General features: G+C 32.8%; 1 protein-coding gene across 2 annotated transcripts; it reads right to left on the reverse strand.

Moving 5' to 3' along the window:
* Positions 1-196: 196 nt before the first annotated feature.
* LOC129870854 (uncharacterized) lies at positions 197-6447 on the reverse strand. Of its 2 annotated transcripts, none has more exons than XM_055945727.1 (8): positions 6261-6447; positions 4424-4526; positions 3416-3511; positions 2163-3293; positions 2016-2079; positions 1667-1806; positions 1216-1527; positions 197-688 (listed from the first exon to the last, which is right to left on the reverse strand). In XM_055945727.1, exons 1-8 carry the CDS (start codon positions 6299-6301, stop codon positions 392-394), a joined length of 2184 nt encoding a protein of 727 aa, XP_055801702.1. In that variant the 5' UTR covers positions 6302-6447; the 3' UTR covers positions 197-391. The 2 variants fall into 2 exon arrangements, with proteins under 2 accessions (XP_055801702.1, XP_055801703.1); XM_055945728.1 differs by lacking the exon at positions 6261-6447 and adding an exon at positions 4613-5178.
* Between the last annotated feature and the right edge of the window lie 20582 nt (positions 6448-27029).

Here is a 27029-nt window from a genome sequence, read left to right on the forward strand (position 1 = left end):
GTATTTCTCAAATTGATTAGTCAAATAGAAAATGCTGCTCTCCAAAGATTCTTTCCAAAAAACACTTCAAAATAATTTATTTTTTTTGAAAATTTAACCAAACAGGCTATATGTTGCTATTAAAATGCAGATACTTGGCTCTAGTGAGTTCTTATATTATGTCTGTAGACAAAGCCAGAAACAAAAGATGGAAATCTTGAACAAGCTAACAATCTTGATACCAACAGTTAACAAAAAGTTTACTTGATCAATTAGTTGAAATGAAAAACTATGTCATAGCAGCCATATACAAATTATCACCCAAAAACATGGGACACTCTGCTGCATGATACAAGTCTGAAAACTAGTTTGTCAACATTAGGTGTATAACAGTATTGAAGTCTATATATGGTCAGCAGTCTATCTCAACAGAAGTTACTCCGGTTGACGCCTTTTCTGCCAAGGGAAGAAACTTATCGCAATCCTTGGAACCAATCTTTGTAAATGCATCTACGAGTATCTGGATGAATCCCGCCAACATGGTTTTGAAACTCTTAGAACAACTTTTGTCACCACCCTCACCACCATCCTCAAGAGCACACCCTCTAACAAGGCTACCTACACGAGCACCTTCCATATAAGCTTTACATGCCACAAGAATATCTTGACAACCCTGAAAGTAATGCCCTACAACAAAATCCTCGAAGTGCTGTAGCAAGAAAGCAGGATGTTCAAATTAGTAGTAGTTGATTTAGAACCAAAAGCACAAGAGAACCAGTGTCGCATCAAGAAAATGGGGAGAACTTCCCCTAGGGTCACTGAACTTTATAACTTTATCCACTAGAACAGTAAAGTCAAAAAAGTACTTCTTTGTCACATTAAAGGAACTAAATTTTACTCACTAAAACCGTGTGAACACAAAACTTTACGAAGTATAACATTAAAGTCACCTTGACGACTAAGTTTTGTTGTTATAAGGAAAAGTCTAATGACTAGAGTGTTATAATGGTGAAGTTCAGCATCTCTATTGACAAAATAGTCGTGACTTCATTATTGTTATAGGGGATAAAGTTTAGTCACTTTGTTGTTACAATGTTAAAGGTTCAGTTACTTTAATCAGACGTTAAAATTTAGTTTTGTAACTTAAATGTTCCAACAGATAAATCCCCATGAAAAAAACATCGCAAAGCATAATTGAGAAGTTAATTCAGTTATAGATGGTCATGAACGACATACCTGTGGTGGTCGCCTCATACAATAGACCATTGTCTTTAGATTAAAAATGTAAGTGTCCTCATTATAGTGCAGTGAGCTTTGTTCCCCTATGGCTGAGCCACTCATCTTAGCATATCCAGGCTCATTGAAATAGGGCTTTGCATTCAATATTAGCCCTTGTATGGAAACCAAAACTTGCAGCATAGTTGATTCACCAGGGATCCATTTCTCCTTCCCTCTACCACCCCAAGTGTTAAGAAGGCTCAGGCATACTTTTCCACACTCATACAAGTTTGGATTGATACGAAGGCCAAAAGAATGGTAGTGTACATGCTGGCAGCAATAATTAGCAACGTGTTAGGCTTGAGGTTAGAAAAGGGAAAAAATAGAACAGTTCCACAGATAAATTGAGGCATCTTAGGAGAAAAAGAAGGCAAAAGTAAAGTAGTCAGAGAAGAAATGAGACGCATACCGGTGGAACATTGGGATAGTTGCTAGGGAAGAAAACGTCAAAAAAGAAAAGGCCATCATGGTACGGAGTTCCATCAGCTCCAATAATCACTGCCCTCAACAGATCCATTCTTGTTTCATACACCCGGACAAATATGGTATCTGCTCATGAACAGGCACTCAGATGAGTATGGTTATATAAAATAACAAGCAGGTTTTTATCGCTAATCACATTATGAGCTCCTCAGAAATTCATTACTTGAACAAATTTTGTAAGCATGTATGTCAAATTTCAATAACTTGATGACAAAGACAAGCATCACAGATCAGGTAGGAATGCTATGAAAGACTGGAAAATTTGCTCATGTTACCAGGAAGATCTTTCTCCAGTATCTTCCATTCCTCCTGTATCCTCTTGGCACAACTCTTAGAGGCCTAGATAAAGTAACAAACATTTAGGAATAAGATAATGAACAACTAATCAAAACTATCAACCACCTACTTTCAGTTAAACCAACCTGGTTGTCATGAGGTGCAAGTTTAGAAAAATAATGGCCTGAATGATCTTGAACAGTATCAAATTTTTTGAAAAGACGGAAATTCTTCAGGCTTTCACCTAAATCTCTATGCTGTTCCTTACTAGAAGCTGATTCACATTGGAGGGATAGACTTGCACTGTTATGCGGGCCATGTGTCCAGAGTTCATGATCCATTTCCTGATGGAAAAAGTGCATAGCACCTGGTGCAAGAACAGATCCCGAAGAAAGCTGTTCCTGAGGAAAAAAGTTCATAGCATCTGGTGGGAGAATATATCCTGGATGAACCTGTTCCAGTGGAAGAGAGTTCATACCACCTGGTGCAAGCATAAACCCTGGATGAACCTGATGCAGAGGGAGAGGGTTCATAGCACCTGGTGCAAGCATAAACCCTGAAGAAGCTTGAGCAGTTGGCATATTGAGGGGTAAATTCATCCAACCAGGCATTGGTGCAGGTACAAAGTGAGCTGTAGGGAAATAAGATGCACCAGGAATAGATGGAGTATGCCAACTATGAGAGACTGTTCCAGGGGATAAATGGATCTTCCTTCTAAGACGAGGCCCTTGAAAGTTAAAAGATTTTTCTGCCCCGGGTGATACGTTTGCAGAACCATTCTGTTCTTTAAAACTTATCCCCTTTGAGTTTCCTTTGGCAGAAAATTTGCTCTTGACAACAGCAGGTCCCAGAGTTGACGAAGATAGCTGAAACGGTGTAGGCTTAAAAACATGATTTAAGTCATACCATGAAGGGGACTGGTACATGAGTACCTCAGGGGTTTCTCTTCCAAAAGGAGAACTTGGAGCTTTCGAAGTGGACGATGTGCTTGTAGTGGTTGATGCCATTTTAGCTTTAGCAAAACCAGACATCCATGGGATTGGAACCTCAACTCCAGGTGGAATATCCATATGATCAAAATGTGATTGCAAAATGGCGCAGTCGTTATGCGCTAGGTCATTAAAATACATGTCCATAGACAGATCATCTTCATAAAATAAGTCCGCAGGCACTTCATCTAATTCTGAAGGGCAGTGCTTCTTCGAAGACTGAACTTTACTCGGTCCAACACTATTTGCTGAACCACCACAACCAAGGGATAGCTCGAGAAAAATTTCCTGTGAAACAGGCAAGAATTCACAAAATAGCCCCCAACAGAAAACACATAAACCATAGAGATAATCAGTACTTCAGTAGTATGCTAAGAACTTTGTAATAACAATCGGTAAATTCTGATTACCTTTCCTTTGCCACTAGATTCACTATTCCCATCAATAAATATCACATCATTATCACCTCCTTTCATGTCAAGATCTATTACTTCATGGTGAATAGGCTACAAAATGAACACGCTTCATCATGTTAGAACCATGTCTACAATAAAGTGTTACCCCTGCAAGCTATAACCTCAACAATCAAAACATCTACGCAAGTCCTGTATAAAAAATTTTAAAAATAAAGAAACAATCTTGCACATAGCATGTTGTGTGTATTTTTAACGAACTTCCCACTTAACTAAAGGCTAGTAGGCCACATTGCACGCTACAAGTAACGAAAAGATGATTTCATGACTATATAAAGCTAGGTTTAAAATGTTAGCATCAACAATGTGCATTTGTTTTTAGGTGAATAAACGATAATTATGCTTCTCATTTGTTTATATTGGAGCCCTAACATTAGTTTATCGGTTGAAGGAATACACCCGTGCACCATTCACGCAAAAACTTGAGAAGCCTGATTCTTGTGTTTCTTTTACAAGGTTGTGTGTATATTTACCAGTTTAAAGAGAACGATAAGTGAAAACCAACAGCATCAAAATTTTATCTCTTACAACCTCCTAAACTCCCTTACCCATATTCTCAACAGATTTGAAACTCATTACCGCATACTTCACACTAACTAGTGAATCTTAGGAAACCTATGATGTTAATCAACTTGACAGTATTTCCAAAGAAGAGACAGAACTTTTGCATTACATAATCTAACTTTTATTATGATTAAGAAACTATACATCTTACAGAAAATTATTGGGATCTTCACACAAATAGCCGGACAGATTTATTGTTTACTTTTTCTAGCCGGTATACATAGATTATACATGATCATACACATATTATACATATATTATACGTCCACCGGCTATTTTTAGTTTAATCAGTTGGTTGGACGGCTATTTAGGTTATTAATGGTGAAAGGTTCTACCGTACAATCAATCTTAGAGAAGGAACCAAATAAAAGAATCTTATACCTCCTTCTGTTTAGCGCTCTCTGATTTCGAAATCCAATTGATAGGGGGCGAGACTTCCTCCACCTGCGCATCAATTGAGCTTCCACCAGGGAACACTCTTTTCCTGTGCATTAATTCCATCAGAATCACACAGACCAGCACAATGAAAGCAAAAATAAAAGAAAAGAAAAGAAAATTGGTCTGTTTTACTTGGAATTATGGGGAAACTCTCTTTACCCTGTGCATTAATACCCTCAGAATCATACAGAACCCCACAATAAAAACAAAGAAAATCAAATGGATACGCGTTTTACATAAAACTCTGGTGAAACACTCTTTCCCTGTGCATCAATAACATCAGAATCACACACACACACAAAATGAAAACAAAAATAAAAAGAAAAGAGAATCAAATTAGTATGTGTTTTACTTGAAGTTCTTTGGAAACACTCTTTCCCTGTGCATCAATAACATTAAAATCTCAGACACAAAATGAAAACAAAAAGTTAAAGTAAAGAAAAGAAAATTAGTGTGTAAGTTCTTTGGAAACACTCTTTTCCTGTGCATCAATAACATCAGAATAACACAAAATTGAAGAAGAAGGAGAATATAAATCAAATTGGTATGTGTTTTACTTGAAGTTTTGTTGAAACACTCTTTTTCCTGTGCATTAGCAACATCAGAATAACACAAACAAGTCGTGGAGCCAGAATTTTTACTAAGGGGTTCAATTAAACACACGAAAAAGTACAAAGGGTTCAACGTCTACTATATATATAGATAAAAAAAAAATTAACCATGTATAAACAATGTAATTTTCTATCAAAAGGGTTCCGGATGAACCCCTCGCTCCTACCTGGCTCTGCCCCTGACACAAACCAACATAAGGTGAATAAAAAATAAAAGAATAACAGTATCAGCAGAATCAGATAAGAAAAAAAAGAACCAAATTAAATGAAAAGCATCAAATGGTTCTGTGTTTTGCTCCAAATTCTGGTGAAACAAACTTTAATTAAAGCATCAGAATCACAAATAAATCAAATAAAATAAAAAGATTCAATCTTTTTGCTCTGACTTCAGGTAGAGCACTCATTTCGTGTGCATAAACACCATTAAGAAAACAGTGAAAAAAACATCAAATGACCCTTTTCTAATGCACTAATATCATCAAAATCACAGCTACCAGGCAAAAAAAATAGTAAAAAACAAAAGGAAAACATCAAATGTGCATTCTTTTTTACTCAGAATTCTGGTGAAACACTCTCTTTTCTGTTAGAAATCACATAAACAAAATACAAAGAAAAGAAGAACATCAAATGGGTATGTGTTATAAATCAGAATTCTCTACTTACATACAAACCAAGAAAAAAAAAATTCTATGTAACATTTTTAGAATTAGGGACCACATAAAGGAGTTAAAAAAAACAGAAAGTCAAATGGGTTTGTGTTTTTTTGGAATACCCTTTTCCTATGCATCAACATAGTCAAAAAAAAAATGAACTTTTTCTTCAAATGGGTCCTCACAAAGAAAGGGGGTCCGTACTTTTTACTCGGAATTCTCTTTCTCTATACATGATTAAAATAAAAATCGCCCAAATCAGAACGACCCAGATTAAAATAAAAATGGAATTACAAAAAAAATACCAAATGTGTGTGTTTTTTATTCAAAAATCACTTCATCTACGCATCAACATCATCAAAATTAACAAAACCCAGATAAAAAAAAAATTCCAAATGGGTATGTGTTTTTTACTGAAAAAAAAAAGAACTCTTTTTATCTATGCATCAAAATCAACAAAACCCAGATAAGGAAACCCCCCAAAAAACAGATAAAAGAAGGAAAAAAAAGTATTTTTACTTGGAATTCTGAGAGATGTATCGAGACGGCGGCAACTCCATAAATGGACTGCTCTTTAGACGAAGAAGAAATGTGAAGAGAAGGAGAAGGCAGCTAGGGCTTTAACTATTTTAGTGATCAAAAATTCCTTAAAATTGTTGTGAAGTAACGTTATTGCAATCTCCTTTCTACAAAAAAAAAAAAAAAAACCAAACAAACTCTTTTATTTTTGCCGATTTGACAATTTTAAGTGCTTACTGTTTACTTCCTTTTTCAACGTGTCTTCCCCCTTTTGACACGCCTTCGCGCCTAGTTAGAATACAACGTCGACCTCCTCGATTTCAATGTTTCATACTTCTCATAGACAAAATGACCAAATTACCCCTTATATTTATAAAAAATAAAATAAAATAAATCCCTTAAATATGTACCCAGTAATTTTAACGTGGAATAACATATTCGGGGTCTGTTCGAAAAGCCATCTGATAATGCAATTACTAGGATAGTTAGTGATTACCAATTATATAATCACACAATCTGATAATTATGATAGACTTATTTGTTTGTCATAGTGTAATTATACGTGTATTATTTGATTGCACAAATATAATTCTAAGATTATATTAAATTTTAAAAATAAAAATTAATTACTGTCTCAATCTCATTCTTCGGACTCTCCGACCTCTGTAGTTTCATGCTCGTAAGTTCTCTTTCTCTGTCCTACATTTGATTGGGTTTTTTTTTCTTTCAACCTGAAAGCAAGTTTTTCTTGGGTTTATTGATCATTGCATTGTCTAATTTTTTTGGGTTAGAAGTTAGAGAGTTGCTTATTTGGATTTCATCTCTTCTAAACTGAACTATTCTAGATTTGCTTATTTGGATTTCATCTAAATTACTTAGCCTTATCTTTCTTTACTTTTTGTGCATCTTCGGTAACTGAATTTGGGGATTTTTGGTTCTTATTTTTTGGGGCCTAAAGATTACTAAACATCATTACTGTGACTAGCTTTTGTTCTGTTTCTTTTTTCCTTTCTATAAGAATCAACTGAACTCACTGTTGTTATCATTCATTCACCATTGATTTGAAAGAAGAAGCTCAAATCAGTTCATATGAATCTTCAAATTATCGCCTTGCACATAAAGTGTTTGATGAAAAACCTCAGAGATTTTCTTTGAACAATCACTTGCTATTTGAGTATTCCCGTAATGTTTACTTTTCACTTTCAATGTTTTTCGGCAGCAACCAAGTTCATTTCAATTGGAGTTGGTACCTCCGATTTCCATATTTTTTCATATTTATTCTTTGCTCATATAGTTGTAGTTACATTTTGCTAACTTTAGACCTTTGAATAATTTATTAGTTCATACACATTTTCGTGGCTTTGGGTAGTGATGGTAGACTAGGGTCTTGTTCTCGCTCATGGAGGGGGACAGAGACAAGGGTAAGGAGGGGTAAGTGGGTTAAAGAAGCGTCTAGACTGAGAGTAGGTTCTTGAAACATTGGGACGTTAACAGAAAAATCCATAGAGTTAGTTAAGATTCTAAAGAAGAGGAAGATTAACATAACTTGTGTCCAAGAGACCAAATGGGTAGGTTCTAAAGCTAAGGAGGTAGACGGGTATAAGCTTTGGTCGAAGTATAGGAACAAGGTAGGCATTTTAGTAGACAGTGATTTAAGGGATCAGGTGGTGGAGGTTAGGAGAGTCACTGATAGGATGATGTCGATTAAGATGATCGCTAAAGGGATCACATTGAACATTATTAGTGTTTATGCGCCCCAAGAGGGCTTAGGTGAAGAGGATAAAAGGCGTTTTTGGGAGGATCTGGACGAGTTAGTGGGAGGCATACCGCGGGCTTAGGCGAAGAAGATAAAAAACATTTTTGGGAGGATCTAGACGAGTTAGTGGGAGGCATATCGCCTACTGAGAAGCTTTTCATTGGAGGGGATTTCAATGGGCACATCGGGTCTATTTCGAGAGGGTATGATGATGTGCATGGAGGCTTTGTCTTCGGGGACAGAAATGGAGAAGGAGTTTCACTTTTGGATTTCGCAAGAGCTTTTGGGTTGGTGATAGCCAATTCAAATTTTCCAAAGAAGAAGGACCACTTGGTAACCTTCCGTAATTCGGTGGCTAAGACTCAGATAGATTTTTTACTCCTTAGGAAGGATGATAAAGGTTTGTACAAAAACTGTAAGGTCATTCCGATCGATAACCTTACGACTCGACATAAGCTCTTGGTGATGGATTTAGGGATCAAGATGACAAGGAAAAAGAGGGTCGGGGATGACCGACCTAGGATCAGATGGAGGAGTTTGACCATGGCTAATGCCCTGGAGATAGGAGAGAAATTGAAGGATATGGGGCCTGGGATAATAGTAGGGATGCGAACAGTATATGAGATAGGACGGCTAGTTGTATTAGGGTTGTAGAAAGGGAAGTGTTGGGAGTCTCGACAAGTAGCCGTGGTTGGCATCGACGGGACTGGTGGTGGAGTGGAGAAGTGCAAGGGAAGGTGGAAGCAAAGAAGATGGCGTATGCGAAGTTGATAGAAAGCAAGGATGAGGTAGAGAAGTGGACGAATAGGGAACTTTATAAGATAGCGAGAAAGTAGGCGAAGTCAGCGATTTCGACGGCAAAAATGGCAGCTTTTGAACGCCTCTATGCTGAACTAGAAGAGAAAGGCGGGGATAAAAAATTATTCAGGCTAGCCAGGGCGCAGGAAAGAAGGGCACGCGATGTGGATCAAGTGAAGTGCATTAAGGACGAGAATGGAAAAGTATTGGTAGAGGAGACCCTCATTAAACAGAGATGGCAGTCATACTTTCAGAAATTCTTGAATGAAGAAAGGGACAGAGAGATTGTGTTGGGATATTTGGAACAAAGAGGGAGGCGTTACGATTTTGGGTGTTGCAGAAGTATTACGGTCGAAGAGGTTAAGGGTGTTGTGCGTAGGATGTGCTGGGGAAGAGCGACCAAACTTGATGAGATTTCTAGGGAATTTTGGAAGAGTACGAGCTCGGTAGGTTTGGAGTGGCTGACTAAGTTATTTAATGTCATTTTTAAGACGACAACGATGCCCGAAGAATGGAGGTCGAGCGTAATGATCCCTTTATACAAAAACAAGGGGGATATCCAGAGCTGCAACAAATATAGAGGTATCAAGCTTCTAAGTCATACTATGAAAGTGTTGGAAAAAGTGGTGGAGATGAGGGTGAGGAGAGGCGTTTCTATTTCAGAGAACCAATTCGGATTTATGTCGAGACGCTCAACTATAGAAGCCATTCATCTTATGAGGAGACTAGTGGAGCAGTATAGGGAGAGGAAGAGGGACTTGCATATGGCATTCATCGACCTAGAAAAGGCTTACGATAAAGTTCCACGAGAGATACTATGAAGATGTTTGGAGGCTAAAGGTGTACCTGTGGCGTACATTAGAGTGATCAAAGACATGTATGAGGGTGCCAAAACTAGGGTAAGGACAGTAGGAGGGGACTCATAGCACTTTCCAGTTGTGATGGGGTTGCATCAAGGATCGGCTCTTAGTTCATTTTTATTTGCATTGGTGATGGATGGATTAACGCGACAAATTCAAGGTGAGGTGCCATGGTGTATGCTTTTTGCGGACGACATAGTCTTGATCGATGAGACTCGTAGTGGAGTTAACGCTAAGCTGGAGGATTGAAGACATACCTTAGAGTTTAAAGGGTTTAAGCTGAGTAGGACCAAGACAGAGTACTTAGAATGCAAGTTCAGTGAGACACTTCAGGAGGTTGGCGCGAAAGTTAGGCTAGGTGACTAGGCTATCCAAAAGAAAAATAGTTTCAAGTACCTTGGGTCTATCATGCAAGGCAGCGGGGAGATTGACGATGATGTCACATATCGTGTTGGGGAAGGGTGGATGAAATGGAGGCTCGCTTCCGGTGTGTTATGTGACAAGAAGGTGCCACCACGACTTAAGGACAAGTTCTACAACATGGTGGTTAGACCGGCTATATTATATGGGGTTGTCGAGATGAGAATGTTGAGATAGATGTGTGGGCATACCAGGAGTGATAGGATTGAAAATAAGGTTATTCGGGACAAGGTAGGAATGGCCTCGGTGGAAGATAAGATAAGGAAAATGTGACTGAGATGGTTTGGGCATGTGAAGAGCAAAGACACATATGCCTCAGTGCGGAGGTATGAGAGGTTGGCCATGGATGGTTTAAGAAGAGGTAGGGGTAGGCCGAAGAAATATTGGGGAGAGGTGATTAAACAGGACATGGCGCAGTTACAGCTTATCGAGGACATGACCTTAGATAGAAGGGTGTAGAGGACCCATATTAGGGTAGAAGGCTAGTACATAGTCTTGTTATTCTTCCGTATTAGTAGACTCATTAGTGCACTGTAATTTCTTGTGCTCTGATTTATATTATTATCTATTACTTTCTATACTTCGATTACTATATTTTATCTGTGTCGCTTTCGTTATTTGCTTTTTCATATCAATTTGAACTTCTTAGCCTTATCTGACCTCTTTTTATGCTTCTATTGAGCTGAGAGTCTCTTGGAAACAGCCGTCCTACCTTGGTAGGAGTAATGTCTGTGTACACTCTACCCTCTCAGATCCCACGTTGTGGGATTTCACTGGGTTGTTATTGTTGTTGTATCTAAAATTAAAATTTTATATTAGATAAATAAGGACTTTTATAAATGATAATTAAATTAAAAAATTTAAGATTATATTATCTTTTAAAAATATATTAATTAATAAATATTTTTTCTTAACTAATATTATAAAAAAATGATTTATATTTTTTAAATTAGTATATTTTAATTAAAATAATCATAAAAATTAAAAGTACAAATATTTCTATGAACATCATGTAATGCATGTTTGACAAAAAGATTAATATTATAAATATATGTCATAAAATTATTAAAATATCTGATAAAAAAATAATCTATCAATTCTAGCTAAAACAAATAGTTTGCAATGTGAAATATCGAATCAATACTCCTAAAATAAATGAAACTGAAAATATAACATAAGTTCTAAATTCAAAACGAAAAATTTAACATAATGCTCTTATATCAAATTTCAACATAATGTATATAAATATCATTTAAAAGAAAAGGAAACATGTAAGTCTATAACCTTATTCAACAATGAATTGTACTTTAATTTAAAAACTAGAATACTAACAAAATTATGTTAGTGAAAAAATAAACATAAATAAATAACAAAAATAGATAATACGAAAAATTGCATGAAATCACATGAAGTATAGATTGCGAACGAGAATGTAATGAAATATAAATTAAAAAATATTTTTAGAAAATATTAGAACAATAAAAATAAAAAATAAATTAAAACGAAAAAAATAAAAATAGAAATAAAGGGAAGAAATTAAACAGTAACCAACTTGTAATTATACAATGCAATTATTAGCAATTTACAGCCTGCCCCCCCCCCCCCCCCCCGTGCGCGCGAATGAATTGAAGAGTGTAATTATTCCTTGTCAATTACATTTAATCACCCGCTGAACAAGTAACTACATGGCAATTGAATATGTCAGATAGTGTAATTACACCAAATTCAATTACTAGGGTGTCTTTTTTCAAATACGCCCTCAGTGTAGTTTCATAAAGTGAGGTCTGTTGTGCGCAGATTTTACATCTACCTTGGAGGTAGAAAAGTTATTTTCAATGGACCATCGGCTCAAGGCAAAAATAATCTAGAAACAAATAATAAAAGTAGAAATAACAGACAATAACAAAATATCAAATAATAGCAGAACAATACTATAACAAAATAATCAAACTAAACGCGAAACAACAGATAGCAATAGGAATTGAAATATAATAAACTACAAGAGTAATGTTATGATTGCTAGTATGGACAACAAGACAATACCTCCTACCTACTAGTATGGACGATTTCTTACTTACTACCTTTTTACTCTAATCAGTGCTCTCCACAGCTTTCTATCTAGGATCATTTCCTTGATAGGTTATAAATGTATCATATCTTGTCTAATCATCTCTCGTCGATAATTATTTAATCTATATCTATATTTTCTGAATCTATCGATAAACAACCCGCACACCTCTACACTAAGGCATGTGTGCATCTCCTCATTACATGTCTGAACTATTTCAATCTCGCTTCCTACATCTTGTATTTCATCGAAGTTATCCTCACCTTATCTCAGATTTTCTCATTTTTAATCCTATCTTTTTTAGTATGTTCATACATCCAACGCAACATCCTTATCTCTACCACTTTTATTTTCTGAATGCGAGAGTTCTTGACTGGCAAACACTTTACATACAACAAAGTCTGTCTAACCACCACTTTGTAGAACTACCTTTAAATTTTGGTGGCACCTTCTTATAACATAAAGTGTCGGATATGAGGCTCCATTTTATCACACTGCACTAATACAATAAATGACATCCTCGTTAATCTCTCAATTTTCGTGGATAATAGACCAAACATACTTGAAATTGCCTCTCTTCTGGATGACTTGTGTATCAAATCTCACTTCCACGTTAACCTCATGTGTCACATCATTGAACTTGCACTCCAAGTTTTTTGTCTTGGTTCTACTCAACCCGAAGTCTTTAGACTCTATGGTTTATCTCCACCATTCTAGCTTAGCGTTAATTTCATCGTAAGTCTCGTCAATCAAAACTACATCATCCCCAAATAACATACACCATGACACACCACCTTAAATTTGTCCCATCAATTTATCCATCACCAAGACCAATAAAGATACGCTAAGGATTGATCTCTAGTGCAACCCTATCAAACGGAAAAAATACTCTGAATATCCTCCTACTTTCTGTACTTAGGTCTTGGCTCCATAGTACATGTTCTCAATCGATCTAGTGTAGCCTTCAAGTACCTCCATAGAATTTTCTTGGAATTTCATCGTTCTTTTCAAGTCAATGAACAGGCCTATGGTTAAATTTAAAATAGTCTCTTAAGTAGTGAATAATATTAATTGTTTAAATTTATCAAATTAGGAATCGTTTGATACGCGAATGAGATAAAGGTAATATCAAATTTTATTTTGAGATTTTTTTTTTCACGTACCAAATGACCCCTTAATCTCCATTAAACATTTCTCAAGTTCTGCTTTTAAAATTTGACGACAACTATCATATTTAGAGGTATAATTTCTGTATTTTCTCTTCTTATTATAAAATATTTGGTACCACTTTTTGAGATTTAATTTCAGTTATATATTGTTATATCTTTTTAGTGGCTAGTATAGTTATTTGTGTCGAATATTTTTGGATTTGATAAGCCTTTTATTGTATCTATGATAAAAAAAAATTGTACTTTTTAAAATAAATTTGATGAATATACATTGTTAAATATTTGACGGAAATTAGAAGTATTAATTTTTGGACGAACTTAGGGTTCCTTTGGTATGATGGATAGGAGAAATTAATCCAGGGTAATTTTTGAGTGACCTTTAATTCCTTGTTTGGTTGCAAATGATCGAATAACTTATCCAGGATTAACAATTAGTATGTGATAAGTTATTCCTCTTTTGGGATGGAATAGTAATTCTAGGGATAAAGATGTAAAATAACAAAAGTATCCCATTAAACTCTCTTTTATACACCACTTTTACATTCATGTATATTAACATAATTTTTAACAACATTTATAATAATATTCATATCAATTAATAATTATTTTTATGATAATATATATTTCTATTAAAACAATACATTTTATAAATACAATTTCTATTTATGAATATATTATTAATTGAATTTATTTGTCTAATTCTTATGTTTATTTATATTTTGATTTCTCTTAAAATGTTCACTCCACTACTAAATTACACATTTTTAATCAAATAGTTTATTACTAATTTAAAAATTATATTTTATATATCAATTAAAATTTAGATAACTTTAAAATGTAGATAATTTTAATAATAAAATTTCTTTTACTTTAATAAACTTAGAATGAAAGTTTTATTTTGAAGCTAAATAAGATGGAAGTTTTATTTTTAAGCTAAATAAGATGAAAGTTTTATTTTTAAGTTAAATAATATGAAAGTTTGATTTTAAAAACACATGGTACAATCATGGAAATGCATAAATAAAAATATTTAAGTTAAAATAAGATGAAAATTTATTTTTAGAAATGAATAACTAAAGCTTGCAAAGAAAATGTAAAAAAAATAAATAAGGTGGAAGGTATTTTTGTAAACAAATAACTTAATTTACTTCAGCATAACTTATCCAACATAATTAATTCCAATATAACGTGTATCTAAACCAAACAACCCCCAAAAGTTTAAATTGCCAAGACTATTTTAAATTTATTACTATCAAACATGAGGGATATTTTTGTCATTTTCTCTAATTTCTTGCTAAGGTTACCAATTTCTTAGATGCCCCTGAATTTTCAATTTGTTACGATTTTATCATCCTTGGAGTCAAAGGAATATGTGGGTCCCAGCTTGCACTATCCAGCCACGTAGGATAAAGTTACAAACCATTTGGAACTTCAAGGAGAAAAAAGATGTCCGGCAGAATCCCATTGAATTAATACTTGATAAACTAGAACATTTTTTTAATTTTATTTTTTTTATCTCAGGTCAGTGGAAAAAATTATCAATTTTGATAATATAATAAGACAATATATTTTCAAAAGATCATCATATAATATATGGTCCATTAATATTATAAATTAATAATTTTTTAAAATTATAAAAATACTTGAGACAATTTAGTGAAATATGATTCTAGTGTTTTTTTGTTTTTTTTGATTAAAATTTAAATCAAGTTGAAGCTCATCTCTAATATTTCTTATTGCAGCCAAAGTTTCGATATTTTCTTCTCGGACTACACCAAACAATTGTGAAAATTTTTAGACGCGATATATGCTTCCTTAACTGTAACTAGGTCCAAAGATATTGTATTGTTTGCAACTTCATTATCAATATTTTTTTTCTAATGGTATTTCATAATTTCTTTTAAGCCCTTGTAACGATCTACTTCAATCGTTATGGATAAGCCAATGTGAAGGAATTTGGACGTCAGGTGAGGCTAGGGCAATTCAGTAATGGATTGAGGTTGATTTTTAAGTTTTGATCTGAGATAGTAGCCCAGACATTAAGGAGTCCTTACGGATTTACCGAATGAATTCGGGCGAGTAGAATTTCCGAAATTGATCTTAGTGTGAAAGAGTTGTTTTAGAATGTCAATATTTAAGGTTGTACTGCGAAATGGGGACTTAGAGCATGAATTCCGTGATTCTGTCTTCGTGCAAGCTGTCATAGTGGGCGAAATCCCACTAGGCGGGGCAGCTATAGCTGGCTGGAAGCCATCATTGCGGGTCAATCATGAATTTAATAGGAAAAAGTCCTAAAAACGATATTATTTCTGCAATTTCATTCTTTAGGAGTAAGGGACTACTTAATCATTATTCTAACTGGTAATTCGATTCTTAGACCTTAAATTATTCTCTTAGGGGGAGATTTTGACCTGAAATTAATGGTGAAAAAAATCCTAGTTTGGGGATGACCATGAAATTGGTTGAGGATTAGGATTTTGATACAATTTAGGTAATTTAGGCCATTGTTCATTGATTCTTTGGATTCTTTATTTGTTTTAGAACGAGAACAAGTAAAGACACTTCAGAAAGGAAAAACTCAGGTTCTGTAGAGTATTCATGCTTAATTCGATATAGGTGATGGTTGTGTTTTACTTGTTTGTGTTATATATGTCTATTAACTACTTCGTTAGAATTGCATGCATGATATATGATTAGGAAAAAAGAAAAAACATGAATTAAAATGATATTTATGATCAAATTGCATGCAATGAATGTATAACTTAGTTGTACAAGTGTGTGTGCTATTCATTGTGGTTGTAATTGTGATATGTGATTTCATGTTGATTCGGGTACCGCGTCGGTATATTTGGATCGGATACCACATCGGTATAATTGAATCGAGTGTCACGCTAGTAGATTTGGAACAGGTACCACATCGGTGTACTAACTATTGGAATGGGTACCACGCTGCTACACTAACAGTTTTGGATATGAATTTCATGAGAAGACCGTGTTTGATTATTGTGATATGACCAATCATGTTCATTGTGTATATTGATTTAAATGTAAGGACTGGAGTCCGATGTTATTAATTGTGATGTGATTGTGTATTATTTACTTTACTAAATTATAATTTCTTGTTCATATATCATTTAGTGGAATGACCGCGTAATTCTGCCAATACACTATAGTTATGTACTAATACTGCATTTGCTTTTTCTTTGTTGAGTATAGGTCATATTCAGGCGGCTGTTGAGAGACCTCAGATAGGAGATTCCTGATCATTCGAATTCAAGGATGAACCCGTTCTTTCAGGCTGACGTGAATTCCTCACTGTTCTTAATCCTTCCATTTCAGACTTCGAGATAATTATTTTTATATTTATTATTTTCGGGATTTTATCCCCTTATTCTAGAATTTTATAGAGTTTTGGTACAACGACTTTCAGGTTTTAACGAGTTAATTTTCGCGTATTTTTGATAAATTACCCGAGTTTATGGGAACTCAACTTTAAACTATATTTAAATTATTTACATTTGTTGAAATTTATGTTTTAGTGGGTTAGTATTGGTTCTCCCATCAGAGGGTTAGTGTGGGTGACACTTACGGTGGGTCAGGGTCGTGACAATCCTCGAGCTCTGAACATGTATAATTTTCACTTGGGTAATCCAATAGGCTAGTGACATCCATTTTATCCGAGATCATTAATTATGACTTCAAGTTCATGAATGTTGTTTTCACAAGTAGGCTCATTTAAATTCCTTGGTCCTTCATCCCTTGAACGATATAATCAAAATTAACCTTCATTGAATCTCAAAAATACTATTTAAATTAATAAATATATACCTCTACAAAATATATTTCATGGTCTCGACAATATTAATTTAGAGAGGTTTTACTGTACGTTGAACTGATGCAAATACTAAAGTTTTGATGAAAAAGGATAAAAAATGCTCTTAAATTATGTGAAATGAATAAAAATGTCCTCTGTTTATAATTTGGTCCAAAAATATCATTTTCATCAATATTTTGATCCAAAAGTGTCTTTATTGTTACTTAATTGGTCAAAATGTCATTTTTCTAAATAAATATATTATTTATTTTCTTTTTAAACACATTTTTTCCTAATAATTTTTTTTATTAGCAAATGTTTATCCTACTTTAATTCAAAAAATATAAAAATTAAAAATATTTCTTATTAATTGTATTTTTTATCTTTATTTAAATAAAAATTAATAATGAGTTTACTATGATTTTATATATATATATATATATGGCATAGATTGTCCGTTAAAAAGGTACATGAAGTTATTCTATTTTAATTGTTAAGATAAGATTAATAAGAAGAAAATTATATTTACTACATTTTTATTAGTTAAAGTGATTTTGAAAGAAAGAAATCAAGAATAGAGTTCTTGAAAAGCAATATTTTTATTATGAATAAGTACGTGTCTAAAAAAGATAAATTAATATATTTATTCAAAAAGATATTTTTGACTCATTTAGTAACAATAGGGACATTTTGAACCAAATTATAAATTGAAGGAATTTTTATTCATTTCACATAGTTTAGGGACATTTCTAATTTTTTTCTCAAGTTTTAATCGAGGCAATCAATTTGAAGCGGATTTACGATTCCTCTTACGAATTTTGTAGAATTCAATATTTTTGATTTTGATTTTTGTATTTGTATATATCACTATATATATATATATATATATATATATTTATAAATATTTTATACAAAACCTAATAATCATCATTTTCTAAAATTCAAAAATTATAAGTTCAAAATTTTAACTCTAGATTTAATAAATCTACTTTAACGTTAATTTCAAATCTCAGACAGTTTGCGATGTTGATCAAATATAAACTTTCAGACATTTACTGCCACTAAATCCCTCAACCCAAAGCTTTTTCTCTTCAACTAATATGGAAAACTTGCAGGGAGTATAGGAAATTTTTAATTTTTTGAACATGATTTTCAAATTGAATACATAGAAGAAAGAAATTCAAGAACCAAAAGAAAAATACAAAATGGAAATAAAATATGATTAAAAAACACAATTAAAAAATTTTCAACTAAAAATAAGAGTAGGAGTGAGAAATCATAAAAAATGAGAGTGATGGAGATCCGTACGATAGTCATGAAATGAGATCTTCTGGAGAAGAAAGTGAAGAGAAATTTGGGTGATTAAATACTATGTTATCCACCAAGAGTATATAACATAACATTATTGGATATATATGTTGCGTCAATTTATCTATCATCAAAACAGATAAAAACATGTTAAGAGGGCTGAATTATGTCACAATACAATCTCGACTTGAAAGTGCTCTGAATTTCTTCCTACAATATTCATCCGAGTCTTGGCTTCATCATATATATTTGTCCTTAATTGTCCTAATGTAAGCTATAAATACACCTTTAGCCTCTAAACATCTTCATAAAATTCCTAGGGACTTTGTCGGTTGTCTTTTCTAGGTCAATAAACACCATATGTTAATTAGTCTTTCTTTCTCTCCCTATAGTGCTCCAATATCAATCTCCAAATGAGATGAATGACTTCTATAGTAGAACACCCAACATGAATCCAAATTAGTTCTCGGTAATAGAAACACTCGGCCTCATCCTTATCTCCATCAAAAAATGGCTTTTTCCAAACTTTCATGTGTGGCTAGTAATTTGATACCCTTATGATTATTACAATCCCAAATATCACCCTAATTTTTATACAACGAAACCATTATACTCAACCTTCATTTTTCAAATATTTTTAACATATTAAAAATAGCATTAACCAACTCAGTCAACCACCTCATAATTTTTACATATTTTTGATTCCCCTCTAAATTTAACTACTGCTGGCTAGAGATGAAAAACTTTATTATCAAATGACAAATAGAAAATATTTTGATTTTTTATTTTTTTTTGGTAACTTGAATATTGGAATTTTTCATATGTCCTTAATTTCGCTTCCAAAAATATTTCAGTGGATGATTGAGGACCATCGAATAAATTACTTTTCCTTTAAATAGATTAAAAAGTAAAGGCATTTTTCACAAAGAGTTCCAAGAATCTGGATGACTAAGAAAAATAAGAAGAAATAAATAAAGAAATAATAGGAGAGCAACTATCTAACCATGTTTTAAGCTATAGGTGCATCATAATATTTCGTAAGGAAAAAATTCAAATATTTCACCGGACTTTACAAGAATACTTATTTATATCATTCTTAATAGTTGGGTTTATTCCTCGGAAACAACCGAAGATCTCTTGAAAACAGTCGTTCTACCTTGATAAGAGTAAGGTCTGCGTACACTTTACCCTCTCTAGATCCCACGTTGTACGTTGTGGAATTTCACTGAATTGTTGTTGTTGTTAATAGTTGGGTTCATTCCTGTCAAGTGACTAAAAGGTTGGAGTAAATTAAATGTGCCAATCAATTCTAACATTAACCAAGCATAATCTATTTTAATCATTGTAAATATATACTCATTGTATAATGTATATAATGAATATATAATAAATATACTATGAATTTCATTGGGCTGATAGATAAGGTAAAAATTCCTAAACTCATGCCATATCTAAAAAGAATCAGTAGTCTTTTGAGTTGTAAATTCGATCACGAAAAGGGTAATGGAGACCATGAAGGTGACATGAGAGGATGATAAAACCACGGCCTGATTAATGTAGATTTGCGTTGGAAAATTCTACTTCGAGATCAAATAAAATGCTCTCTATTAAAGATGATTCCTTATCTGATGCATGAATTTGAAACTTTTGATTTAGGATGGAGGGGTCACAACTGAAAACAAAAAAAAAATCCACCATGAATCAATGAAAAAATTTGTGCTCTAAAACATGATTTTCCAACTGAATCAACTCGATGGAAAAATGTATAGTGGAAAACAAATCCTCGCTGAAATAGTGAGAAACTTCCTAATTTTTTCATATGAAAATATTACTATTTTTTTTCCTTACCAATTCAATCAAAATAACAATAGCCACTTAACATTCTTCCGTGAAAAATCTAATGATTTTTAGTAATCGTACTTACTAGTTACCAATTACGTATATCCACTTCACCACAAACTTTGATTAGATAAGGCCCTCCCCTTTTAAAGATTCCTTTTGCCAACTTTTTTCCTAGAAGCTTTGTGCTCTTCCTTCTAACCTTATTGCAACTTGTCCTTATTTCCCATCAATAAATAGCAGCTCAATCTCATAGTTTTATTTCAAGGCATAGCAAATTTACAATATACATTTTATCTCTCATACATACCAAAAACTCTATTTCATCCCCCTTAACTTCAATCTCCTAAACATGTCGGACAAGTGTGGCAGCTGCGACTGCGCTGATGTCAGCCAATGCGTGTAAGTACTTACTTGCCTCTTAATTTATGTGACGTAGTTTAATTAAACACTCAATTCAACAAACAAAAAGAATAGTACTTTTTAAACTTGTGAACGGATGGAAAGTATTATCAATTTGCTTCCAATATTAGTTAAGTTTACTTTTATAATCATGTCTAAGGAAAAAATATCTTCCCACTTTCAAAATAGCGATAGAGGTGAATCTAATATTTTTAGTTGATTGATATGTAATATTGTTACGCTAAAAAATAATTAGGTGTCATACTGAAACTAGCAAAGTAAACTTTTGAAAACAATAAATTAGAAGATAAAAAGGAAATATATCAAAAGAGAAATAAATATTTAACATAGTTCAGTCAATCGACCTAATCCACAAAAAAAAATATGAGTAATCCATTATATAAAAGAGAGTACACAATATCGAGAAAAATAACCTAACAAAAATTACTCAGAATAAAAAGAAGTTCTCACAAGTGATAACGTAACACTTGTGTTGAAAGACATGACTACCATGCATGTCCACTAATTCTTTATCGCAATTTATGTGAATCTATATAACTATATGTTTTAAAAATTTAAATTTTATTAGCTATATATAGTTCAAATCGAAAATAACATATATTGATGTTGAAGTAATATGTCTGTAAATATTGCAGGAGGAAGGACAGCCAATATGATCTGGTCATCGTTGAGAAGAGGTAATTAACTCTCCAAAAACAAGATTATAATTAAATTGAAATAAACAAAATTAGCCCCATATATTGATTAATTTCTTCTAGACAAAAAGATAAAAATTATGTATTGATATATATATATATATATATATATATATATATATATATATATATATATATATATATATTTGCTAGTGTTGTGAAATTTGTGATGTAATTTATTTCATTAAAAAGGAAGCAAGAAAAAAAATTAGGTTGACCCAAGAGGTTCAATTTAATCTTTTTTCGTAAGAAAATAATATGATATAAAGAAAATAATATCATATCGTAATATGATATATAGATCAAAATGGTAAGTACATATATAAATTGTGGGATTTCTTTAATATAAAGAAAACTTCTAGCACAGTACTCCTTTTTAAAAAAATAAATAAATTATGTGTTCTAGCTCCTATTTAAATATTTTGAATTGTTAATTATTGTGACTTCTAGAATTTTTAAGTTTCGAAATATGTAAATTTTATTTTAAGATATTTTTTTGTAAAAAACTTGTCCGAATTCATACTCAAATTAAGTTAATTTGACTCTCGTATTCCGAATTGGAACACATAACACACCTAAAAATCACTATTTTTTCATTGAAAATTTTCACTGAAAAATATTCATTGGCTATAGATATTTTTTCAATATTTCAATGAAAATCCATTTTTCATTCTGTGTTTTTACAGTGAGCTAGTTCGATGAAAAATTTTTTGGAAAAAACAAGCTTTATAACAGATATTTTTTATTAATTTGCAATGAGAAAACCTTTGTTTTTAATGGTGTAAATTGAACGGAGGGAGAGCAAAGTAGATTTTAAAAAAAAATACTATAGCGTATAGGTTCATAAATTTGACTCCTAACATGTGGCATATATTAATGATTTTCTGAATTCCAAGAAAATCTTGCCTCTTAATTGCCATTAGAATACAGTTATTATTAACGCTTGAAATAGTCGTTATAAAATTTAAAATTCTGACTTCGCCTCTCTTGCAGCTACACTGAGACGATGGTGATGATGGACGTTGGAGAGGAAGAACATGATGGAAAATGCAAATGCGGCAGTAGCTGCGCCTGTGTGAACTGCACTTGTGGTCATTAAGAGCTGTTTGTCTAAAACTATATATGAATGATATATGTGTGTTTTAATGAATAACAGTATGGTGAAATAAGAATTATTGTGCTAATCAGAAAATGTAAAGGAGTCAGTACTCTAGTCTGTCTCTTTGGTCAAATTTGTAGCACAAGTTTGCATTGTTAAATAGACTACTATTACTTACTTATCTAGTTTCAATTTGGTTAATCTATTTTTTTGTTGTTGAAAAACTATATAATTAGACATATTTGACTACCATATATATTATTATTATTATTTATACTTTCAAATATTACGTATTTTATCACTAATTAATAGTTTTCTGCTATATATTGAGTTAGATACATGTATTTTTGTTATAAAATACACTACAATAGCGAGAGAGGCAAGCGAGATGGAGAGGGAGGCGAGCGAGATTCGTTATGTATCACAGATATATGCAAATCACACTATATACACACTAGATACATGTATCTAATGTGATTCGCATGTATCTGAGATACCAAATACATAGGAGAGTGGCAAGCGAGATGGCGAGAGGTGAGGGAGGCGAGCTAAATTTATTATGTATCCCAGATATATAAATGTGAATCCACTTGGATACAATGTATCTAGAACAAACTACATCTACTTTTGATCCCATTTATCTCCAGCTACATATATCTAAACGTTTATAAACACACCAAAATATGGTAAGATACATAATATTGCACATTAATAGGCTGTCAAACCGTGTGGCCGACCCAACTCAACTCTTGAATAAAGTGGGTTTGGGCTAAAAAATTTTAACCTATTTAGGAACGAGACTTTTTAGTCCAGCCTCATTTGGCATGTCAGCTTCATGGGCTCAACCCGCGAGCCTCAGAGGTCAGCCCGTGGGTCATGAATTTTAAGAATATTTATTAATATATTTTAAGTAGTGTTTTATTTTGTCAAATCTTCAGCAACTATGCAATTGAAGTTATTATAACTATGAATTTTTGACATCTTTTACTTTTATGTTTATGCCTAATTTCTCGTTTCTCATTTCTTGTCTGGATTATGAAAAAATGATCATGTAATGTATGTTGTTATTATGAATCTTATGATTGTTGACTGTTGTATCTTGCATATTCTATTGTTTTGTAAGTATTCTACTAAAGTGTGTGAAATTCATGGACTTGTGAATTTTCGACGTATTGGTATTGTGTTGATCAATGTTCGATAATCTTTCTAAGAGGCCAATGTTGTCCATCTTTTGATTGAAGGGTCAATCCGTCCCAACCTGTAGCCCGCTTAAGGCTGGGTTGGACTGATATTTTATAGGCCCTTTAGTTAAAAGGTCCAGCCCGTCCTAACCCTTTTAACTCGCTAGCCCTTTAGGGTTGGGCCAACCCATTTTGACAACTCTACATACTAGAGTGTATGTAGGTAATTAACTTTTAAACTAGTGAGATTTATGTAAGTTTTTCTTCCATTTTTTTAGTCTGTTTAAAAATGAATGACAATTTCTTTTTTTGTCATTATTTAATTTTAACTTTTCACGTGATATGTTTAAGATCACAAGTTTAAAGAACATTTTGGTATAATTGACCTATCCTTAATTTAAAAATCATAAAATTCAAAAATCTTTTTTATTTTTTAAATTTATGTGTTAAGTCAAAATAAGACTAAACAAATTAAAACGGGAAAAGTATCATAATACAACGTATTTCTTTGGTCAAGTTTGTAGCACAAATTTTCATATATTTCTGTAACATACCCAATCAGCCAATCTCTTCACCGTATTAATATATAAGAACTAGAACACCTTTACAATTTTGGCATAGTAATTTCTAACACTTAGATTACTGAATTATAATTAAAAAAAATACTAGAATAACAAGTAATTAATGATAGAGATAGGAAAGAATTGAGAGAGGAATTAGTGCATGTTTGGCTTAATTCTCAATTTATTTATTTTGGCTTATAAGTTGTTTTCATCTTATAAGTTGCTTTAAATAAGCTAAGCCAAACAGACCAAATTATTTTGTTTAGCTTATGTTAAGCATAAAATGGCTTTAAGTTGACCAGTCAAACACTTAGAAAAACTGAAAACAGTTTATAAGCAACTTATAAGCCAATCCAAACAGACTTTTTACTCAGTAGTACACAAATTTATTTGTAGGCCACAATTCTTTTATGAAAAAATTACTTGAGTGAATACTTTTTAATAAATAATTATTAATTTTAGCCGCACTTTTTATTTATTACCATTTATAACAATACATAGCAATATAATGACAAATCTGCAGTTTGTATTAAAACTGAATTATGCATATGATATAAATGTATTATAAGTGTTTTAAAAATATATTATGTTTGCTTAATAAGAAATTGACACAATATATTATAAGTGTATTAAAGTGTGTGATAAATGCATTATTCATCAATAAAATTTATATTTTAGGTGTTTTATAAATTGCTCTCTGTAATATGTATTAAAACTTTATTATAAATGTATTATAAGTGTTTACTGAAAATAAAAATATTATTACTATAAATAATAAATATTTTCTTAATATAGTATATCTATGTAAGTTTCTCATTCTTTTATTCTCTTTAATTTGTCATGTGCTTCGTTATTTAACCCAGATCCTAAGAAAATCTATTACTTGAACCTATAATTCTTTAATCTCCTTGTGGTTTAGCTTTTGACCAGATAATTGGCCCATAGGCCATAAGCATTATGTGAGTTATCCATGTTTACAACAATTTTTATGCGTGGAAACAACATGAAGTCACTGGTCTTATACATGTTATATACCTACATAACATAACAATGACAAAACAAACTGGGAAAAAAAGAGACTACTTAGGCTGAACTTAAGATTTATTATGGCTTTCAGAATTGAAATAAAAACCATAAAAAATATTACTTTAAAAATATTCAAAACATTTTAAGCATCAAACATGAAAAAATTGAAAAATATTTTCTTTCATACCAAACACAATTTTTGTGGTATGTTTGGTCTGAATTCTGAAAACTAATGAAAGGTGCTTAGTCTATAAAATTTTCTAAACATCTTTCACTAGTTTCGTGGAGCTCGTTGTTTAGAGCTAACAACGACAACAATGACAATATATTCAGTGAAATTCCATCAAGTGGGGTTTGAGGAGGGTACTTAGTGAGGTATGGAAAGAGTAGAGTGTACACGGATCTTATCACTATCTCGTAGAGGTAGCGATGCTATTTCGAAAGATCATACGCTCAAGTGCATCAAACCCAAGTAAAAGAAGAAGAAAACCATGGAATAAGCATAGTGGTCAATAAAAAAAGTGTAAAGTCTACAAGAAAGAAACAATAATGACAACAAATGGTGTGATAATCGAAATACAATAAACAAAATGACAAGAACTACAAGGGTATGACTAGTCCTACGACAAGCACTAACCTTCACAAGCAAGAAATCACTCTATCCCTACCAACCTTCTAGGTACCCTAATACGCGACCTCCTATTCTAATTTTCTATCTACAGTCATGTCTTCGATAATATAAAGTTACGTCATGTCATATCTGATCATCTCTTTTCAATACTTTTTCGCCTACGCACCCCTATCCCCCCGCGTACTCCCTAGGGCTGGGCGTTCGGTATTCGGTTCGGTATTTTCAAAATTTAGATTCGATAATTAGGTAATCGGTAATTCAAAGTATATACCAAATACCAAACTTTCAAACTTCGGTTCGGTAATTCGGTAATCGGTAAATAAAAATTCGGTTCGGTACGGTATTCGGTAATACCCAAATTTCTGCATTTTATAAGATCAACACAAATGCAAGCACTTTTTTACAAGATAAGTAGCCACAAACCATCTTAAAATAAAACCTAAAACTAAAAGGCAACAACAGCAACAAAGTGCTTCAGCTGCAACACACAACAACAACAAACATAAGATGCAACACTACACCTGCTGCATGCTGCAACAGCAGCACACTACACACAAAAACACCACCACCTGCAGCAGCTTCCTACAACAGCCACCAAAACAGCAACAACCTGCAACAACAACACGGCAACACCTGCAGCAGCACAAAATTGGCAGGAGCAACACAACAACAGCACCTGCAACAGCATACAACATGCAACAACAACAATAAAATACTTCAGCTGCAACACTAGCACCTTATTCACCAAAACAGAGTACTTGGCTCTTGCAGTTGAGATACAAAATTTAATCGATCTTAACCATCTCTCCTCAAATCCTGTGTGTCTCAACATATTGATCAAATAGGACCAACTCACTTTGTCAAAAGCTTTTTCAATAACCAATTTAAACAGCACCCCTGGCTTTCCAACTTTGAGTCTCCAGTCCACTGCCTCGTTAGCAATAAGGATTGCATCAGTGATTTGACTTCCCTTGACAAAGGCGTTCTGGCTACCAGAGACTAGCTTCAAATAGCAGTTTTAAGTCTTTTTGCCAAAAGCTTAGAAGCAATTTTATAAACACTGCTAATAAGGCTGATTTCTCTGTAATCCTTGAGCTCAACTGCCCCAATCTTTTTAGG

Source organism: Solanum dulcamara, chromosome 10, assembly GCF_947179165.1.
Source record: "Solanum dulcamara chromosome 10, daSolDulc1.2, whole genome shotgun sequence".
NCBI lineage: Eukaryota > Viridiplantae > Streptophyta > Magnoliopsida > Solanales > Solanaceae > Solanum > Solanum dulcamara.